Below are 22925 nucleotides of genomic sequence, written 5' to 3' on the forward strand. Positions count from 1 at the left end.
CACGTCGCAGAGAGCGGTTACGATGTTTAACGAGTTGTATTGAGATTGATGGCAGGTGCGTAGTCGAGAGGGCTTTGCAGGTCACGTATTTATTTATAGAAGGGCTGGGGAACCTTTTTTCTGCCAAGGGCCATTTGGATATTTATATAACATCATTCGCGGGCCATACAAAGTGATCAACTTAAATATTTTGCCCGTTATATTTGGTCAAACATTTTATTAACTCGCCCCTAATGCGATGGGCTGGAACTGCTTCTCTTTGGCGAGGCGTGTGATGTTAGCTGGCTATTGATGATGTTGCTGCTACTCGCAACTGCTTTTCCAGGTTTGCTCCGAGATTTATTGAATTTCGAGTCCCGCCTGCGGTTGCCTTGGCAGGGCCACACCAAATGATTTCGCGGGCCTCATACGGCCCGCGGGCCGGACGTTCCCCACCCCTGATTTAAAGTATTTAAATGGCGCATCTGTAAATGGATCACTCTGTTCTATTTAATTTTCAAAAGACATCGCAGTGATGGTAAAACAACGTTCACGCGATGATGACTTATTGGATTGTACTCAAATATGTGGCCATGATGATGATGATGCTCATGATGATGGCATCATCATCATTGCAGTCAAATATACTGGTAGGAACCTCCTGGTTACACCAGCCCGCAGGAGATTAGTGTGTCCATCGTGCAGGGAGGGGCTGGGTGGGGAGGGAGGGGCTGGGTGAGGAGGGGAGGGTGGGGAGGGGCTGGGTGGGGAGGGTGAGGAGGGGCTGGGTGGGGAGGGTGGGGCTGGGTGAGGGGTGGGAGGGGTGGGGCTGGGTGGGGAGGGGCTGATCACCCCGTGGTGCCCTTATAAAACTCAACGTTTAACCTACTCACGCCGGCTTGTGCCCGCCCTAACAGTCGGGCATATTTGCGGAATACACCACGCCGCCGTTCACCCTGGCCATTGACCGAGCAACCCGACGTTCCTACCAGCTCCCTTCGCAGGAATGTGTTAGTTTCACCATCATTACTCTGGTGACGTCACTATCAGAACAAATCACCATCATCATGCCATTATCATCATGAGATGCGGCGTCAGTTCCATCGATATAATCTATAACTCCAATGGTCATCGTCATCAAGTAATATTCATGTCACCACGATCATTATGTACTTTTCATATCATAATGTATTTTTCATACCATCATCATGTAGTGTACATATCATCGTCATCATCATCACGTACTGTTAATATAATCGGTTACTGTTCAGATCATCATTACACTCATAATACTAAACGTTTTTATTCCCGAGTTATTCACCGTCATTCCCTACACTCATTCACTCCCATTCGATAAACGCTGTTATTCCCTTCTCATTCACTGCTATTTACTAAAATCATCCATTGCAATTCTAGATTCATTCCCTGGAGTCGTTCAATGTCACGATGTCCAAAGATGATGTCGTTCACGAGACTTCCCCATTCCCTGGACGCTCGCCATCATTCCCCTCTCATTCATTGCTATCGAGCCCAGGGTCAGTGATGCACTAGGGACCCCTGTGGACTCGTTCTACATAGTTCTGTGATTCACTCGGACTCCACCACCACCTCCACCACCTCCACCACCTCCACCACCACAACCACCTCCACATCAACCACCACCTCCACCACCAACCCAACCTCCACCACCAACCCAACCACCACCACCACCTCCACCACCACCTCCACCATCACCTCCATCACCTCCACCACCAACCCAACCACCACCACCTCCACCACCACCTCCATCACCTCGACCACCACCTCTACTAGCACTTCCACCATCACCACCACCTCCACTAACACCTCCACCACCTCCACCAACACCTCCACCATCACCTCCATCACCTCCACCACCACCACCTCTATTAGCACTTCCACCATCACCACCAACCACCACCACCTCCACCACCACCACCTCCAAAGATCCCCCCCGTACGGCCTTAACAGACTGTTGGGGCAGGTACCGCTAACGAGCAGCAACCTATGAAGGCCGAAACGCTCCACGAGGGGGTGGGGGCGGCCAGCGCCACGCCGGGCCGCCTTTGTCTCCCTAGTGGCGATGTTTGCTGCACACCACACCAGGTACTCATTTGAGGCCGAGTCGACCTAGGGGAGGAGGCCCAGGACCGGTTTGGATCATCGTCATCGTCATCGGCGGTCGTGAGCGCGAAATCGGATTCGGGTCGCCGGGTTCGTGGCGTGGCTCAGGTCGCTAACCGCTACCGCCGCCGCCACCGCCGCCACCGCCACCATCACCGCCACCACCACCGCCACCACCACCACCGTCACCATCGCCACCACCGCCACCGGTAGCCTCTCCTCCACCACTGCGGTAGCCCCGATCGCGGCGCCGCTGGGCGGTGGCGCAGTGCGAGTGGTAGCCGCTGTCCCGGTTCCGCGGCGTCTCCGGGAATCGCCACTCGCCGGAGTCGCCGGGGTCGTTGGGGTCACCGGGGTCGCCGGGGTCGCCGGAGTCGTTGGGGAAGTGGGGATTGGGAGAGACGGTGGCGTCGGGGAGGAAGATGATGGTGCTGATGGTGCTGGTGGTGATGGTGGGGATGTTGGGGATGGTGGGGATGGTGGTCATTGTGGGATTGATGGTAATAGGGATTATAGTGGTGGGGGTGATGGTGGTGGAGATTATGGTGGTCGTGGTGGCAAGGATACTGGTGATAGTAGTGGTGATGGTGGTGTTGGTCAGAGTGGTGTTGGTTTTGGTGGGGATGATGGTGGCGACGGTGGTGGTGATGACGGTAGCGGTGGTGGGGATGGTGGTGCTGATGGTGGTGGTGGTGGTGATGGGGGAGCGATGTTCGTCCAAGCTGCGGCTCCTGGGTCGTGAGGTCCGGCCGACAAGAGGAGGAGACACCGAAGATGACGTGGACAAACCCTGTGGCCACAAGAGGATGGGGAGAGATCAGGTGGATGATGATGATGATGATCACGACGAGGGTTGTGATGGTCGTGGTGAAGATGATGGAGGTTATCATTATGATGGTAGTGATAGTGCTGATGATGATGAACACATCTCCTTGTTCAATGAATAATGGGCATTAGGGTTGCAGAGGTCCACTCTTCCAGAGAGTGAATGAGTGGGAAAATCTGTGGGTGAGCAGGTGAGCGAGTGTGTGTGGGCACGTGGTTGAACGAGTGGGTGAGTGAGTGGGTGAGTGAGTGAGTGAGCAAGTGAGTAAGTGAGTGTGTGAGTGGGTGAGTAAGCCAGGCAGCAAGCGGATGGGTTGGTGATTGAGGGGGTGGATGCGGTGGGTGGGTAAGTGGGTGAGCGAGCGAGCGAGCAGGTGGGTGGATGAGTAAGCAAATGAACGAGCGAGCGGCTGAGTGAGCGAGCGAGCGACTGAGTGAGCGAGCGAGCGAGTGAGCGAGTGAGCAATCAGCTGAGTGAGCGAGCGAGCGAGCGACTGAGTGAGCGAGCGAGTGAGTGAGCGAGTGAGCAATCAGCTGAGTGAGCGAGCGAGCGAGCAGTCGGCACCTGGAAGCTGTGTCTCCGAGCTGTCGTGCCTTCCACACAGGGGCGCTTGTGTGACGTCTCCTGCACGACTACAAACAAAACGAGACCAGCTATACTTCACCATGAATCAACAACACATGTCTGGCATAGGCCGGGTCGAGGCATGGATTCAGCATGGTGATCATCAACAGAAGCAGTGGTCATTTTCTATCAACTGCTATGTTGATGACTTTCTGTCCCACTCTCACATATTTTGGATCGAATCATCATCGATCAGCTTCAGCACCAATAGCTATAATCATCATCAGCTGCAGTAGCAATAGCTACAATCATTCTAGATTTGAAGTTTTTGTGACTGCAAGGGTCCATACTTTTTGTTTTTTTCGGTAAAGTCACGTAGGTAAAAAAAGAAAAATAAATTAAATTACGACGTTTCGGAGGCAACACAAGCTTCCGTCTTCAAGTGGCACCGTCACAGCAAAATTGCTGTATCAAGTGTTGCCTCCGAAACGTCGTGATTTATTTTTAATTTTTACCTACGTGACTTTACCGAAAAAACCAAAGAGGAGCTACAATCATCATTGTCATCATCATCATCATCAGCTTCAGCACCCATAGCTACAATCATCATTGTCATCATCATCACCATCAACTGCAACAGTGTCAGCAGCAACAACTATTATCATCATCGCCATCAATAGTAGTAGTAGCAACATCAACCATTATCTATCTACTGCTGGATTAATCTCTGAGCGTGACCCTGCGTGGACCCTGGGGCGACTCCTCTGCAGCCGCCCGCGAGATGAAACACAAACAGACGCCACGCGGCAACACACAACGGAGGCAATGAACGGCCAAGCCGAATTATTAAAAAGCAACAGCGGCGTTATATTAATTCCGTCCGGTTATTTTTAGTTGTTGTCGTTGTCGTCGATCGAGGCATCTCGGTGGTGCTCACATCTCGTGGTTTTACAAGCCCCATGAAAAGAGCCAGCGGGTGGGAAATTCCACGTTCCCATGGCGGAGAACGTCGCTTCAAAGTGGCACTTGTTTTATCGCCCCCCCCCACCCCCCCCCCCCCCGGAGGGACATTCGATTGCACATTCACGTGGCGCGAGCGAGTATCATCTCTCTCCATCCACAGAACGGAACACTCAACGCTGACTTCCACGCAAAGTGGTAGGTGGTTTATCGACCCCCTAAAGAATGATGGGCCGCCGAGTAAAAAAAAAACGTGTCTTTCTTTTTTCTTCTTGGGTCTGTCGGTAAAGTCACGCAGAAGGGAAGTAATAAAATAACAAAAAATATTATTTTATTATGTTTTATTTTTGTTATTTTATTACTTCCCTTCTGCGTGACTTTACCGAAAGAACCAAGAAGATTAATCCCTGCAGTCACGAAAGCTTTAAATCGAAAAGTGTCTTTCTTTCTTCCTTTGCTCAAAACAAAATTCTCCGCTCAGGGCACAGGTGCAAGCAATCGAGCGACCGGGATGGCATGCCTGGGGAGAACGCCAGGACGCTGCTCGCGTCTTTTATAGCGCACACCTGGCAGAGGGGGGGGGGGGGCAAAACGTGTGAGACGCATCACCGCGCTATGCTCGCTATGCTCGCTATTCGGCGATTTGAGCCAGAGCGCAGCACGCGGAACCGCTCACCGCCTGCACGCCACACGCCACTTGCCCCCCTCCTGCGGAATCGATTCGTGAATTGTTGTTGTTGTCGGTGTTGTTGTTGTTGTCGTTGTTGTTGTTGTCGTTATGAGTGCATATGGGGGGCCGACTGGGCGCCGCGCGATCGGAATGTCGCAAGTTCAAGACCCGGTTTGGGGGGTGGTGTGGGGGGAGGGAGTGGTGGGGGAGGAGGGGTGGAGGGGGGTAGGAGAGGAGGAGGGGGTGGGGGAGGAGGGGGGGTGGGGGAGGAGGAGGGGGAGGGGGGAGGGGGAGGAGGAGGGGGAAGGAGGAGGGGGGAGGGGGAGGAGGAGGGGGGAGGGGGAGGAGGCGGCGGGGTGGGGGAGGAGGAGGGATGGTGGGGGAGGAGGGGGGAGGAGGGGGAGGCGAGGGGGGAGGGGGAGGAGGCGGGGGAGTAGGGGAGGAGGCGGGGGGGTGGGGGAGAAGGCGGGGGGGGAGGAAGGGGGGGTAGGAGGAGGGGTGGGAGAGGAGGAGGGTGGTGGGGGAGGTGGAGGAGGGGGTTAGGGGAGGGTGTTGACTCTGCGCAATCATCCCGACGAGTGACGTCACAATCGGTCCCTGGGGCCTCAGTGACCGACTGACCGGCGTGGTGAAGTATGGTCAAGGAACCCCAGTGACGGACGCGGCGTGGAGATGAGGCCTTCACCCATCCGCCAGTCGGTTTATAAAGTGCCTACGCTGTGCGCGCGCGTGCACGTGTGTGTGCACGTGTGTGTGTGTGTGTGTGCGTGCGCGTGTGTGTGCACATGTGTGTGTGTGTGTTCACGTGTGTGTGTGTGTGCGTGTGCACGTGTGTGTGCATGTGTGTGTGTGCACGTGTGTGCGTGCGCGCGTGTGTGTGCACATGTGTGTGTGTGTGCGCGCGTGTGTATGTGCGTGCGTGTGCACGTGTGCGTGTGTCACGGTTGACGTTGGTGTGAGCGGTGGTGCATCGGTTAGCGCGGCTGCGCTACAAACTCGGCGACCGAGGTTCGATTCCCACTGATGGCCACCAACATCAGTGATAGCGATTATCAGAACCGGTCCTGGGCCTCCCCTAGATCGACTCGGCCTCAAATGAGTACCTGGTGCGGTGTGTAAACATCGCCACTTGGGAGACAAAGGCGGCCGGGTGTGGTGCTGGCCACCCACCCCCTCGTGTACCCTCCTGGCCTCCATAGGGTCCTACTCACTAACAGCACTTGACCCAACAGTCTGTTAAGGCTATAGGGGTTGGGGGGGGGGACCTTTGTCTCTGTCATCACCTTGAGTCTCGTCTTGTCCGACGTCCGCCGCGACCCCCCCTCCTCCTCCGAGCGGGTCCACGCCGTCCCCTCGCTGCTGCTGCTGCTGCTCCTGCTGCTGCTGCTGCTGCTGCCGCTGCCGCTGCTCCTGCTGCCGCTGCTGCTGCTGGTGCTGCTGCCGCTGCTGGTGCTGCTGCTGATGCTGCTGCTGCTCCTGCTGCTGCCGCTGCCGCTGCTCCTGCTGCCGCTGCCGCTGCTCCTGCTGCTGCTGGTGCTGCTGCTGCCGCTGCTGCTGGACCCCCTGCGGTCTGGCGGGGTCAAGGTCGGCGCTGGGGGGCTCCGTGGGGCTCGGGTCAGGGTAGTCGCTGATGAAGCATTCTCGGTAGGGGAGGACGTCTGCAATCGGGGGGAGACGGAGCAAGCCATTGTACCCCCTCAGCGATTTTACCTTTATTTGCAAATTCTATCTCTAGCCCCGCCCACTTACCCACCTCAAACTTATAACACATTCCTGCGGAGGGAGCTGGTAGGAACGTTGGGTTGCTCGGTCAATGTCCAGGGTCAACGTCGGCGTGGTGTATTCCACAAATATGCCCGACTGTGAGGGTGGACACAAGCCGGCGTGAGTAGGTTAAACGTTGAGTTTTATAAGGGCACCACGGGGTGACCCAGCCCCACCCTCCCCACCCAGCCCCTCCCTCCCCACCCAGCCCCTCCCCACCCTCGCCTCCCCACCCAGCCCCTCCCTCCCCACCCAGCCCCTCCCTGCACGACGGACGGACGGACACAATAATCCCCTGTGGGCTGGTGTAACCAGGAGGTTCCTACCAGTATAACCTTTGGCTGCGGTAGCTCTCTCGCCATATTTCTCCCTGCCTCAGCAGTCCGCCTGTTCTATTTTTCCCCCTGAAGATGATTGCTTGTGTTGCGATCGAAACGTCCGTCGTTGTTTTATTATTTTTCTATCTACGTGACCCAAAGAATCATCTTATATATGCATAAACATGTTGATGGGCCACTTAAAATCGAGATTTGGGGACCTTGAAATGAAAAATCTCGGATTTTCAGATTTTTCCTGTTGTGTGTATCAGCCTAAAAGCTACCTGTGCACCACATTTCAGCTTTCTACCTTGTCGGCAAGTCCCCTAGAGGTCTTTGCGACACACAGATGAAGGTTTTTATTTGTATAGATTCCGCGTTTTTATTTGTATAGATTCCGCGTGGCGCTCACGCCTTGAGAACAGTCGGCGGTGATGCCAAACGCGCGCAATTGACTTGTGATCATTATCACGATCACCACGAATTACCAGCGACGAGTCTCAAGAGGCTCGTTCGCACGCGGGCTCCTGCCTTGGGGATCTTTGGCAAAATTCTGGAGGGACGGGGGGGGGGGTCAGTCAGTCCACCCACCCTGCTCCCGCGCCCGCATCCTCTCCAGCAGCGGCTGCAGCTGCACGTGCAGCTCGTGGCAGCGGCGCACGTGGTGCAGCAGGCTGCTCGCGTGCTGCGGGTGTCCGGTGCGAAGCGTCAGGCGACCGCCCGCGGACGCCCGGCCCTCGAGGCGGACCTCAAACCGTGAACCCTGCGGGGGGAGGCGGGGGGGGGGCAGGTAGAAGAGGGAGGGGGGCAGGAGGTGCTGTACACTTGTGTGTGTGTGTGCGTTGAATTTCTTTCGCGCCGTACGTAGCCCACCGTGTTAATCGCGGGTGCGGGGGAAGGTGGCGGGCAGTGGACAGAAGAAGAATAATAATAATAATAAGTCGTCGTCATCATCTCTCTCTGTGTCTCAATCGGCTCAAGCTTCCACGTGACTCCCGTGTGTGCCCCCCCCCCCCCACTCTGAGTCCCCCCCCTCCCCCTCTCTTCCCTGCCCACTGTGAGAACAGGAGACGCTGCTCCTCCTGATGAAAATTAAGGATAGGTTTGATAATTGGTTTTTTACCCTTCTATCTGGCAACAAAACTGACACCTTTTTTACAAGGAGTCATGTTTGCATAGACCATAATGCAAACAAAAAAACATAACTCTGATAATTGTTTTGTTTGCATTATGACTGCAGGTATCGTGGTCTATGCAAACATGACTCCTTGTAAAAAAAGGTGTCAGTTTTGTTGTCAGAAAAAAGGGTAAAAAACCAATTATCCTATTTTTTACTGGCAAATGAGGTTCCAATGGTGTAAAGGATAGTTTTTTTTTACCCTTTCTGGCAATAAAACAGGGCATGGTTAATGTTCGTTGATTACCACGTGAATAACCCAAGCGTAAATGGACACCCATTGTAATTTATTTGCATTCATTAATCCCCCCCCCCTCACTTCACACGCGAAGAGCTCACAAGTGACGTCATCGCGTCTACCCACTCTATTTAAGGAACGAAACGGGAGGATTTCTCCACAAATCTGGCTGTCGCCTGATGAAGCTGGTTGTAATTACTGGCGAAACGTCGTACTCGGATTGTAAATGTTGTGGTTTTTCTCTCCAACACACCGGTGTGCTGTACTAGTAAAGAATTGGCCACGTTCTGTTTAAAACCTCACTAATTATGTTGTCTGTGTCTGGTGGTGGCGGGTTTAACAACGCATTTAGATTTACGCGATATAACCCCAAAAAAACCGAAATGATGAATAAAACAGGCGTTAAGATGTTCAAGCACTAAATAGAAACCTTTTGCAAGCCATCAAGTCTGCACTAACCGCACTCAGTGCTTGTGGTGAGCATGCAAAAACACATACTCTGATAACTTGATTTGAAGCTTTCGTTACTGCAGGAATTACTCTTTGGTTCTTTTGGTAAAGCCACGTAGAAAGGAAATAAATTAAATAATAGAATACATGTAGAAAGACAATTAATTAACTAATATAAGACTATTATTTTATTTCTACGTGGCTTTACCGAAAGCACCAAAGAATAAAGCTCTGATAATATATTGGCATTGTCTTTGAAATTGATTGTCCGACACCGGACAACTTTCTTTAGGGCCTAGTCTCACACTCTCTCTCTCTCAACTCTCACTTTCCATTCTCTCTCCCTCCTCTCTCCTCTGCACCCCCTCTCTCCTCTGCACCCCCTCTCTCACCTGCACCCCTCTCTCTCACCTGCGCCCCCCTCTCTCACCTGCGCCCCCTTCTCTCACCTGTGCCCCCTCTCTCACCTACGCCCCCCTCTCTCACCTGCACCCCCCTCTCTCACCTGTGCCCTCCTCTCTCACCTGCACCCCTCTCTCTCACCTGCGCCCCCCTCTCTCACCTGCGCCGATATCTTCCCGATGTTCGTCCACGGCACCGCGTAGAGAAACTCCCCCTGGTGCTTCCCCGGGCCCTGAGAGAGAGGGGAGAGTGTGGGAGTGAGAGTGCGAGAGGGAGAGCGGGCAAGATATTTATATACCGTGCCTATTAAAGTTCCCATTCACAGGCGGTCGTCGCTCCACTGCTGGATGAAGGCTGTCATGCTCAAGGGGGGTTGTTTTTACCATACTTCACCACAGTGCTTGTGGGAAGGATGTGGAGCCCGGGACCGGTTCAACATTTTCAGGTGGGGTGAGTGATGTGGCGAGCAATGTGGCAAGCGATGTGGTGAGTGTATCACCACTCACCTGAAAAATCTGAAGTCCGTCGAACGACACTCCTAGGATGAGTTCCCGGTCCACGTGTTTATCCTGCGGAGACGGTCAACTCATTCGTTGTTTCAGTCGCTCACCTCACTCCTTTCTCCCGAATCATTCAGCTCACTCTCAACCACACACTCTCCAACTATAACTCAAGCACTCATCCAACCACCCACTCACTCACGTACTTTCTCACTTACTCACTCACTCACCTACTCTATTACTTACTCACCCACTCACTTACCAACTTTCGCACTCATTCAATCACTCTCACTTACCAACTCTCCCACTCATTCAATCACTCACTCATTCATCCACGATTGTGATGATGATGATGACGATGGTGATGATGATGACGATGGTGATGATGATGGTGGTGATGATAAGAATGATGATGACGATGTTGACAATGGTGACCATGGTGATGTCGACGACGACGATTAAGATGATGATGGAGATGACATCCGGTGCACTCATCACGTGGAGCAGCAGGCGGTAGTGTGTGACGAGCAATGCGATGACAATGATGATGGGGACGACGAATATAACGTGCGGTGCGCTCGTCACGTGGGGGAGCAGCAGTAGGAGGTAGCACGTGATGGGCACGTGATAACGATAGTGACGACGACGACGATGAAGACAATGGTGACGGTGATGACGTGCGGTGCGCTCGTCACGTGGAGCAGCAGGTGGTAGCGCGTGACGGGGACGTCGTCGGCGAGCCGCGTGCATGCCTCGCGCACGAAGCGCAGCAGCGCGCGGCCCCGCGCCAGCCCCGCCAGCTCGGCGTGGGCGCGCGGCGCGTGACGCAGCACGAAGCCGCGGCCCCGGCGGGACAGCACCTGGCACGCGCCCACATCACCACCCATCGTCGTCATCGTCGTCGTCATCGTCGTCGTCATTGTCGTCATCGTCATCATCGTCGTCATCGTCGTCGTCGTCATCATCATCGTCATCATCATCGTCGTCGTCGTCGTCGTCGTCATCGTCGTCGTCATCTACATTAATTCCTAGCACGTGCGACACCAGCTTCATCACCGCCACCATCAAAGACAAAGACCTCCCCCCCCCCCCCCCTCCGTAAAGCCTGAACAGACTGTTGGGGCAAGTGCTGTTAGCGAGCACCTAGAAAGGCCGGAAACTTTCCCCACCCCTGCGCCTCCTTCTCCTCGCTGCGTCTCCTTCTCCTCGCTGCGTACCCACGCGGGGAAGTAATCGCTGGGGTCGAAGTACTCCTCGTCGCCGTGGCGAGGAAGCAGCGACGACGGCTCCTCCTGGTCCCCACCTCGCCCCGTCGGGTCCCCGTGCGCCTCCTCCCGCGTCGTCTTCCCCGAGGCGGCCCCGGCCGGCCCCGCCGCGAGGTCCCCGAAGTCGCACTGCAGCGCGAGCGCGGCGAGCGAGAAGAAGGCCTCCTCCCTCCCCGCGCAGCGCGACGCGCGCACCTGGGCGCGCACCTGGGCGTAGTACCAGTGCCTCGAAACCGGGTCACTGCGGACGGGGAGCAGGGGGTGGGGGCGGTGCGGGGATACGGGAGGCACAACGCGCGCGCACCGCAGGTGAGAGACGCTCGTCACGATGACGGTGAAGCGGCCAGGTGGCTACACGGCACGGCAATCGGCTCGCGATGGGAAGGCCACGAGGTCGCGAGTTCCAATTCTGGATGTCGACTCGGTCCCGCGTCTCCACGGCACGTGGGCGGGTGGGTGGGCAGCGCCACAGTGGCTCCGCGACACGTGTGTGCGTGTGTGTGTGCGTGTGCGTGTGTGTTGGTACAGTAGGGGGCACAGGTGGTGCATCAGCCAGTCATCTCGGTCATCTCGGTCAGTCGACCCGTGGCACCTGCTGGGTCTGCCCCGTGACCTCCTGCCAGCGGGCGTTCGACACTTCACGTGGCCTCAAGGTGCACTTGGCCTGGCACAAGCGTCGTGGTGACGTCTCCGCCACTTAGTGGCGAATGGCGGTTGTTGTTGTGTGTGGGTGTGTGTGCGTGTGTGTGCGCGTGTGTGTGTGTGTGTGCATGTGTGTGTGTGTGCGTGTGTGTGGGTGTGTGCGCTCGCTCGCTCGCTAACTTGCCCCGACGCTTTGTTAAAGGCTGTACACGGGGTTCTCTGAACCGTTCCTGGGCCTCTTTTGGTGTCGTGGTTCCTGTTCTGCGCTACGAACCCGGCGACCCGAGTTCGATTCCCGCTCGCGGCCAATACCCGGTGACTATTATCTCAACCGGTCCTGGGCCTCCCCTAGGTCGACTCAGCCTCAAATGCGCACCTTGTTACGGTGTGTAAACATCGCCACTAGGGAAGACAAAGGCGGCCGGGCGTGGGGCTGGCCACTCACCCCCTCGTGTGCCGTGCCTGCACTCCATAGGCACTCGCTAACAGCACTTGCCCCGACAGTCTGTTAACGGCTCTAACGGGTGTGATCTTTGTGTGCGTGTATGCAGCGGTAGTGTAGCAGGTAGCTCGGCGCACTACGAACCCGGCGACCCAAGTTCAAAACCCACTCAGGTCTCCCAACGTCAGTGACGACTATTTGAATCGGTTTAAATGAGTCACTCGGTGCCGTGAGTAAACACGTTCCTTCGGAGTGGGCAGGTAGGAACTTGGTTGGACAGCGCATTCGTGCACGACAGACAGACAAATAATCCCTGGTGGGGAGTGTGGAACCTCTTGTTCCTCTACCTGTGTACAAGATCACGTGACTTGAGGTAGCCAGGCAGACAGCCAGGTAGCCAGCCCCCTTCACTATCGGCCCCCCCCCTCCCTTAGGCCCCTCCCCTGGCCACCCCCCCCCCATATCCTCAGGCCCCTCCCCTGACCCCCTCTTCCCTTAGGCCCCTCCCCTGACCCTCCTCCCTTAGGCACCTCCCCTCTCCGTACCCGGCAGTAGGTCTCCACCAATCAAAGAGCTGTGTGTATTATATATTTATTTATGCACGACAGACAGACAGACAGTCAGACAGACAGACAGCTAAATAATCCCTGGTGGGCAGTGTGGAACATTGTTCCTCCCTGTAACATCGCCACTGGGGCGTGGTACCTGTCAACGCACCCTCACGCACGCGAGTTAAACTTCTTTCGCACCATACGTAGTCAACCGCGCTAAATTGGAGATGCGATACCATTGCCTTCATGGATGCTGCTCGCAAACAGCACTTGCCCCCACGGTCTATTGAGGCTATACGGGGGGGGAACCTTTGTATTTGTGTCTGTACCGTGCACGCACCGGATGGCGCGGGCCAAGTCCACGTAGCACTGGGCTCGGAAGAAGACGGTGAGGGGGGGCCCACTCCTCCCGGCAGCTTGCGCCTGGGGCGGGGGGCGGCGAGGGGCGAGGGTTGGGGAGGGGTTTGAATGTTGGTGAGAGGTGAGGATTGGTGAGGTAAAGGTTAGGGCAGGGTGAGGGTTGGGTCAGGATTAGGGGTGGGTTAGGGTCAGGGTCAGGGTTGGGGCAGGGTTGGGTCAGGGTCAGAGTTGGGGCAGGGTCAGGGTTAGGGTTGGGTCAGGGTTGGGGCAGGGTCAGGGTTGGGTCAGGGTCAGGGTCAGGGCAGGGTCAGGGTCAGGGGTGGGTCAGGGGTGGGACAGGGTCAGGGTTGGGGCAGGGTCAGGGTTGGGGCAGGGTCAGAGGTGGGTCAGGGTCAGGGTTGGGTCAGGGTCAGGGTTGGGACAGGGTCAGGGTCAGGGTTGGGACAGGGTTGGGACAGGGTCAGGGTTGAGTCGCGTCTGCGAGTTAGGCTCATCTGCGTTAGGGTTCGGCCAAAAAAACCCCCAAAGACACCACAAGAAGGGGGTGCACGTGTGGGTAGTGGTGAGGGGGGGGGGGTCGTGGTGGGAGTCTGTGGATGTGCGGGGGCCGCGGGGGCCGCGGGGGTGTCCCCACACAAACCTGGGCCACCTCCCGGAGCCACTGCTTGGGGCAGTACTTGCCGAGTTTGTCCTGGGGCTCCATGAACACGTGCTCGTTCCCTGCAGCGCACACACGCGCGCGCGCGCACGGGCACACGCGCGCATTGCACGTGTGTATAGAGGCACAGGCACCGGATAGCCTGCACATGCTTTTGGGGCAAGTGCTGCTAGCGAGCGCTCGGAGAGAGGGTGGGTGGCCAATCTAAAACTACGCGCCGGTGAGGGCAATTCTTTTGAGTTCTACACTGCAACTCTCCAAGGCAGACATGTGGTCTGAGTTTGAGATGAGGTTTTCAAGGTGAGGAGAGGTGGTGGGGGTGGGGGGGTCAGATGGGGTAGGGGGTGCGGGGGGAAGAGACAATGTGCACGAGAGAGTGAGTGTGTTCTTAATTTTGGAGCTTTCGTGACTGCAGGAATTATTCTTTGGTTCTTTATCTTTAGACGTGACTTAACCGAAAGAACCAAAGAATAAGAGTGAGTGTGTGTTAGGGCGTTGGAGTTTGACGGGCTAGAGAAGATATGGACTAATGCGGTACAGAAGGATTGTAGAGCTGAGTGGACTTTCCGATAACCGGTACCAGCAGTGTCAAGATCGGCCTCTGTGAAGGAGGCTCCTCATGGAGGAGTTGGAGGCAGTCGCCCTCGAACAACAACAGAGAGGGGAGGAACGACGCTCACAAAAGCGAGCAGAGCTCCAGGCGGCTAAAACAAGGAAAGTTGGGGAGCAGAACTGGTGCATCTGCCAATCATCTCAGTCAGTCAACCCACGGCACCTGGATCTGTTCCGTGACCTCCTGCCAATGGGCCTTCGACACTTCAGGTTGCCGCTAGCATGGCACGATCGCTCTGGTGACATCACCGCCACTTGGTAGTTGTTGTTGTTGAGTGGAGTGTGAGAGTGTAGTGTGAGAGTTTAGTGAGTGAGTGTGAGAGAGTCAGCATGCAAGGGTGAACATACGAGCGGGTGAATGAGCGAGTGAATGGGTGTCAGTGAGTTTTCATGCATGTGCGTGTGACAGAGATGGTGTGGTTGTGTGAGTGTTAGTGTGTGTGGCGTCATGGTTAGTACGCAACGCTATGAACCTGGTGATTCGAGTTGGATTCCTGCTCACGGCCGCCAACACCAGTGACGATTATCTCAACTGGTCCTAGGACCTCCCCTAAGTCGACTCAGCCTCAAATGAGTACCTGGTGTGGTGTGTAAACATCGCCACTGGGGAGACAAAGGCGGCCGGGCGTGGTGCTGGCCACCCACTATCTCGTGTCCCGTGCCGGCCTTCATAGGTGCTCGCTAACAGTACTTGCCGCAAAAGTCTGTTAAGGAATATACGGGGGATCTTTGTCTTCGTGTGAATAAGAAGGTGTGAGTGTGTGTGAGAGAGTAAGGAGTGTGTGTGAAAGAAAACCTGTGCGTATGACGAAGTGCATGTGTTAGGCTATATTGAGGGTGTAACCATGCAGGATGTGGATGTAAACACGTGGAGTGCAGGGCACGTGTTAGAGTGCAGGGTGTGTGGGTGTAAACACAGCGAGTGCAGGTCACGTGTCACAGTGCAGGGCGCTCACGGATTGAGATGCTGATTCCAAAAAACCTCGAATCTCGGACCCGCAGCAGCGTACACACCTGCGCCAGCAGCTCCTGCCCGGTCACACTCACCTGCGCCGCTCAGGGTCACGGGCCAGGTAACAAACAAAAAATAAATCACAGCCGGTTAACGGTCACGGTCGAGGGTCAGAGAGCGAGCGGTGGAAGGGTCAGGGGTCGCGCTCGTGGTGGAAGGGTCAGGGGTCGCGCTAGTGGCGGATGGGTCAGGGGTCGCGCTCGTGATGGAAGGGTCAGGGGTCGCGATCGTGGCGGAAGGGTCAGGGGTCGTGCTCGTGGCGGAAGGGTCAGGGGTCGCGCTCGTGACCTCACCGCGGCGGCCAGCTCCAGCGCCCGCCCGTCGGGCAGCGCCACGCGCAGGGCGCAGAGCGGCACCGATCCTCGCCGCCGCGCCTTGGCCCCTGGCACGCAGCTCGCCGGGGTCGGCAGGGACATGGCGGGGTCTGTGGGGGGGGGTCGGATAAGGTGGGAGGAGGAGAGGGGCTAGGGAGAGAAACACACACACACACCGTCGTCGTCGTTGTTAGGTGTTTCTGTTGAACATCTTTTGCGCCGTACGCAGCCAACCGCTGCGGTGGAAAGACAATACATTTAACACAAAGAGCAGTTCTAAAGAAATGCGTTTTCAATGTTGATGATTTAAAAGTCCAGTGGCTTCCTAATATCGGAAGGGAGAGCTCTCCAGACGGCCGCACAAGCGCATCTGAACGCGCGCTGACGCGGTGGCCACCGTCTTTGTTTGGTGGTCAGCCAAAAGTCGCTGCTTCGAGGATGACCAGAGTTCGAGCGATGGTTTATGCTCATCATCATCATCACCATCGGCGCCATCGTCGTCATCGTTGTCAAGGTCGTCTCCGTTGACGCGGGGGTCCATCCGGCCCGGTGAATCGTAGCGGCAGAGCGAGCGGCTCGCAATGGGAAAGATCGCGAGGTCAAATCCCGCTGGAGCGGTTGACTCAGCCCATCACATCTTTGGGAGGTGGGTAAATAAAAGGAGCACCACGTTGTGGGCAAGTCGAACAGTAGATGTCCAAGAGAGACACTGGACTCGTCAACCGTCCGCTATAGGGAATAGGGAATTTCCACCACGGGCTCAGCAGAGAGATGATCACTGCGTTCAATGGTCGTTTGAGTGGGAACTTCCTTCGACTTCCCTTGAAGCAGTTCAACCCCCCTAACGCCAGTATGAGCCTTGGATTCTTCCAGTCAAAGTGAAGATTCTGATTCTGACATGGGGGGCTGGCTGGGAGGCTCAACGGGGACACACGGCGAGGCTCCTCCCACACAGAAGCCCCGCCCACCTTTACATAGCCACGCCCACATCTACTAAACCCCACCCACATCAACACTCGGTCCCATCAACACTCGGTGCCATCAACATTCGAACCCATCAACACTCGGTCCCACTAACACTCGGACCCACTAACACTCGGACCTGTCAACACTCGGTTCCATCAACACTCGGATCCATCAACACTCGGTCCCATCAACACTCGGACCCATCAACACTCGGCTCCATAAACACTCAGCTCCATCAACACTCGGTCCCATCAACACTCGGGCCGGTGAACACTCGGACCCATCAACACTCGGTCCCATCAACACTCGGTCCCGTCAACACTCGGTCCCATCAACACTCGGTCCCTCAACACTCGGTCCCTCAACACTCAGCTCCATCAACACTCGGTCCCATCAACACTCGGTCCCATCAACACTCGGACCCATCAACACTCGGTCCCTCAACACTCAGCTCCATCAACACTCGGTCCCATCAACACTCGGACCCATCAACACTCGGTCCCATCAACACTCGGTCCCATCAACACTCGGTCCCATCAACACTCAGCTCCATCAACACTCAGCTCCATCAACACTCGGTCCCATCAACACTCGGTCCCATCAACACTCAGCTCCATCAACACTCGGTCCCATCAACACTCGGACCCATCAACACTCGGTCCCATCAACACTCGGGCCGATGAACACTCGGACCCACTAACACTCGGACCCACTAACACTCGGACCTGTCAACACTCGGTTCCATCAACACTCGGACCCATCAACACTCGGTCCCATCAACACTCGGACCCATCAACACTCGGCTCCATAAACACTCAGCTCCATCAACACTCGGTCCCATCAACACTCGGGCCGGTGAACACTCGGACCCATCAACACTCGGTCCCATCAACACTCGGTCCCATCAACACTCGGTCCCTCAACACTCAGCTCCATCAACACTCGGTCCCATCAACACTCGGACCCATCAACACTCGGTCCCATCAACACTCGGTCCCATCAACACTCGGACCCATCAACACTCGGTCCCATCAACACTCGGACCCATCAACACTCGGACCCATCAACACTCGGTCCCATCAACACTCGGTCCCATCAACACTCGGTCCCATCAACACTCGGACCCATCAACACTCGGACCCATCAACACTCGGTCCCATCAACACTCGGTCCCATCAACACTCGGTCCCATCAACACTCGGACCCATCAACACTCGGTCCCATCAACACTCGGTCCCATCAACACTCGGTCCCATCAACACTCGGACCCATCAACACTCGGTCCCATCAACACTCGGTCCCATCAACACTCGGACCCATCAACACTCGGACCCATCAACACTCGGTCCCATCAACACTCGGTCCCATCAACACTCGGTCCCATCAACACTCGGTCCCATCAACACTCGGTCCCATCAACACTCGGTCCCATCAACACTCGGACCCATCAACACTCGGTCCCTCAACACTCAGCTCCATCAACACTCGGTCCCATCAACACTCGGACCCATCAACACTCGGTCCCATCAACACTCGGTCCCATCAACACTCGGTCCCATCAACACTCAGCTCCATCAACACTCAGCTCCATCAACACTCGGTCCCATCAACACTCGGTCCCATCAACACTCAGCTCCATCAACACTCGGTCCCATCAACACTCGGACCCATCAACACTCGGTCCCATCAACACTCGGGCCGATGAACACTCGGACCCACTAACACTCGGACCCACTAACACTCGGACCTGTCAACACTCGGTTCCATCAACACTCGGACCATCAACACTCGGTCCCATCAACACTCGGACCCATCAACACTCGGCTCCATAAACACTCAGCTCCATCAACACTCGGTCCCATCAACACTCGGGCCGGTGAACACTCGGACCCATCAACACTCGGTCCCATCAACACTCGGTCCCATCAACACTCGGTCCCTCAACACTCAGCTCCATCAACACTCGGTCCCATCAACACTCGGAACCATCAACACCGGTCCCATCAACACTCGGTCCCATCAACACTCGGACCCATCAACACTCGGTCCCATCAACACTCGGACCCATCAACACTCGGTCCCATCAACACTCGGTACCCATCAACACTCGGTCCCATCAACACTCGGTCCCATCAACACTCGGACCCATCAACACTCGGACCCATCAACACTCGGTCCCATCAACACTCGGTCCCATCAACACTCGGTCCCATCAACACTCGGTCCCATCAACACTCGGTCCCATCAACACTCGGTCCCATCAACACTCGGTCCCATCAACACTCGGTCCCATCAACACTCGGACCCATCAACACTCGGTCCCATCAACACTCGGTCCCATCAACACTCGGACCCATCAACACTCGGACCCATCAACACTCGGTCCCATCAACACTCGGTCCCATCAACACTCGGTCCCATCAACACTCGGACCCATCAACATTCGGTCCCATCAACACTCGGACCCATCAACACTCGGTCCCATCAACACTCGGTCCCATCAACACTCGGTCCCATCAACACTCGGTCCCATCAACACTCGGACCCATCAACATTCGGTCCCATCAACACTCGGTCCCGTCAACACTCGGTCCCATCAACACTCGGTCCCATCAACACTCGGTCCCATCAACACTCGGTCCCGTCAACACTCGGTCCCATCAACACTCGGTCCCATCAACACTCGGTCCCGTCAACACTCGGTCCCATCAACACTCAGCTCCATCAACACTCGGTCCCATCAACACTCGGACCCATCAACACTCGGTCCCATCAACACTCGGGCCGATGAACACTCGGACCCACTAACACTCGGACCCACTAACACTCGGACCTGTCAACACTCGGTTCCATCAACACTCGGACCCATCAACACTCGGTCCCATCAACACTCGGACCCATCAACACTCGGCTCCATAAACACTCAGCTCCATCAACACTCGGTCCCATCAACACTCGGGCCGGTGAACACTCGGACCCATCAACACTCGGTCCCATCAACACTCGGTCCTATCAACACTCGGTCCCTCAACACTCAGCTCCATCAACACTCGGTCCCATCAACACTCGGACCCATCAACACTCGGTCCCATCAACACTCGGTCCCATCAACACTCGGACCCATCAACACTCGGTCCCATCAACACTCGGACCCATCAACACTCGGACCCATCAACACTCGGTCCCATCAACACTCGGTCCCATCAACACTCGGTCCCATCAACACTCGGACCCATCAACACTCGGACCCATCAACACTCGGTCCCATCAACACTCGGTCCCATCAACACTCGGTCCCATCAACACTCGGACCCATCAACACTCGGTCCCATCAACACTCGGTCCCATCAACACTCGGTCCCATCAACACTCGGACCCATCAACACTCGGTCCCATCAACACTCGGTCCCATCAACACTCGGACCCATCAACACTCGGACCCATCAACACTCGGTCCCATCAACACTCGGTCCCATCAACACTCGGTCCCATCAACACTCGGTCCCATCAACACTCGGTCCCATCAACACTCGGTCCCATCAACACTCGGACCCATCAACACTCGGTCCCTCAACACTCAGCTCCATCAACACTCGGTCCCATCAACACTCGGACCCATCAACACTCGGTCCCATCAACACTCGGTCCCATCAACACTCGGTCCCATCAACACTCAGCTCCATCAACACTCAGCTCCATCAACACTCGGTCCCATCAACACTCGGTCCCATCAACACTCAGCTCCATCAACACTCGGTCCCATCAACACTCGGACCCATCAACACTCGGTCCCATCAACACTCGGGCCGATGAACACTCGGACCCACTAACACTCGGACCCACTAACACTCGGACCTGTCAACACTCGGTTCCATCAACACTCGGACCCATCAACACTCGGTCCCATCAACACTCGGACCCATCAACACTCGGCTCCATAAACACTCAGCTCCATCAACACTCGGTCCCATCAACACTCGGGCCGGTGAACACTCGGACCCATCAACACTCGGTCCCATCAACACTCGGTCCCATCAACACTCGGTCCCTCAACACTCAGCTCCATCAACACTCGGTCCCATCAACACTCGGACCCATCAACACTCGGTCCCATCAACACTCGGTCCCATCAACACTCGGACCCATCAACACTCGGTCCCATCAACACTCGGACCCATCAACACTCGGACCCATCAACACTCGGTCCCATCAACACTCGGTCCCATCAACACTCGGTCCCATCAACACTCGGACCCATCAACACTCGGACCCATCAACACTCGGTCCCATCAACACTCGGTCCCATCAACACTCGGTCCCATCAACACTCGGACCCATCAACACTCGGTCCCATCAACACTCGGTCCCATCAACACTCGGTCCCATCAACACTCGGACCCATCAACACTCGGTCCCATCAACACTCGGTCCCATCAACACTCGGACCCATCAACACTCGGACCCATCAACACTCGGTCCCATCAACACTCGGTCCCATCAACACTCGGTCCCATCAACACTCGGACCCATCAACATTCGGTCCCATCAACACTCGGACCCATCAACACTCGGTCCCATCAACACTCGGTCCCATCAACACTCGGTCCCATCAACACTCGGTCCCATCAACACTCGGACCCATCAACATTCGGTCCCATCAACACTCGGTCCCGTCAACACTCGGTCCCATCAACACTCGGTCCCATCAACACTCGGTCCCATCAACACTCGGTCCCATCAACACTCGGACCCATCAACACTCGGTCCCATCAACACTCGGTCCCATCAACACTCGGACCCATCAACACTCGGTCCCATCAACACTCGGACCCATCAACACTCGGACCCATCAACACTCGGACCCATCAACACTCGGTCCCATCAACACTCGGTCCCATCAACACTCGGTCCCATCAACACTCGGCTCCTTCTCCACCACCACCGTGTTCACTGTCGCGTGACCCACCACCTGTGCGAGTTTTTCGCTGGGCACGGAGGCCCGCGTCTCTCGCTCTTCCCACCCACGCCGCGGTGTTAGCGAGCACCTATCACTGCATCACCTGCGCCCTAACCACGTGGGTTGCGAGTCGCCCCCCACCCCCCCCCTCCCCTCCGTCGCCCCCGACTCACCTGTGGAACTTGAACCACCAAACCAACAAGTCGAGAGAGCGATTCACAGCTGTCCTCGTCGTCAGGACCAGGGGATCAGCCCTTCTGAGTCTGCAGCGGGGGACGGGGAGGGAGGGACGTAGGGAGGGGGTGGGAGCGATGGAGGGAGAGATGGATAGAGGAGGAGGTGGGAGAGAGGAGGGGGTGGGAGGGGTGGAGGGAGGGAGGGAGGAGGGGTGGGAGGGAGGGACGAAGGAGGAGGTGGGACGGTGGGAGGGAGGGAGGAGGGAGTGGGAGGGATGGAGGAGGAGGGGGGGGGTACGCATCTCAACCAGATAAAATGTCCACACCACGTACACGTGTCGCTCAGACTTTCATACTTTACCGTTTTGTAGCGCGGGGATGATGTCTCCTTTTCCTAAAAAAAATGAAATAAACGCTTGTGGCGGTAGTGGTGGTAGCGGCATCAGCAGCAACCCGCTTGTAAATATTACACTTACGACTGAGAGGCAGAGAGTGAGATGGGAGGTGAGGTGGGAGGGGTGGGTGTGGATGGGAGGGAGGGATCTTTCGGGTAGGTGGGAATTTTTGTGTAGAAATATGTGCCTCAACCGCTTTCACTTCTCCGATATGGCACTGCGAAATGTGTTATGATTTATAAGATAATAACAAAAAAATGTCATATGTTAAAAAAAACTCAACACATGCGTCAATAACACCGTGGGCTTTACAAAATACGTAAGAAAAGCGACATTTCTGGAAATGGTCCCTCTCTTTATGTGCTGTTATAGAAGGACCAGTGTCCGAAACGTTGGCTATTATTATTTGTTCTCTTGAAGGCTACGGTGTGTGTTTACGAATGTGTGGAGTGTTGTTGTTGTTATTTGTGATTGTGCACCCATTGCCAACGCAGCAGCATCGCCAAAATTGTTTTATTATTTTGTATGGCTTCGCGTAACTCACACAGCCACCAGAGGTCGTATTTGTGTATGTACGTATTTGTGT

General features: G+C 55.8%; 1 protein-coding gene across 2 annotated transcripts; it reads right to left on the reverse strand.

Moving 5' to 3' along the window:
* Nucleotides 1–1015: 1015 nt before the first annotated feature.
* Nucleotides 1016–22408, reverse strand: LOC133362227 (uncharacterized). Of its 2 annotated transcripts, XM_061581164.1 has the most exons (14): nt 22306–22408; nt 21942–22031; nt 15820–15995; nt 15476–15561; nt 13890–13969; nt 13230–13312; nt 11207–11495; nt 10685–10849; nt 9996–10058; nt 9650–9721; nt 7814–7985; nt 6425–6799; nt 3512–3579; nt 1016–2911 (listed from the first exon to the last, which is right to left on the reverse strand). In XM_061581164.1, the coding sequence occupies exons 3-14, from the start codon at nt 15945–15947 to the stop codon at nt 2234–2236; spliced, it is 2259 nt and encodes a 752-aa protein (XP_061437148.1). In that variant the 5' UTR covers nt 15948–15995; nt 21942–22031; nt 22306–22408; the 3' UTR covers nt 1016–2233. The 2 variants fall into 2 exon arrangements, with proteins under 2 accessions (XP_061437148.1, XP_061437154.1); XM_061581170.1 differs by lacking the exon at nt 22306–22408 and having other exon boundaries at nt 21942–22047.
* Nucleotides 22409–22925: the final 517 nt, after the last annotated feature.

This window comes from Lethenteron reissneri, chromosome 8 (genome assembly GCF_015708825.2).
Source record: "Lethenteron reissneri isolate LAM-NWPU_2019-01 chromosome 8, ASM1570882v1, whole genome shotgun sequence".
In the NCBI taxonomy this organism is placed as follows: domain Eukaryota; kingdom Metazoa; phylum Chordata; class Hyperoartia; order Petromyzontiformes; family Petromyzontidae; genus Lethenteron; species Lethenteron reissneri.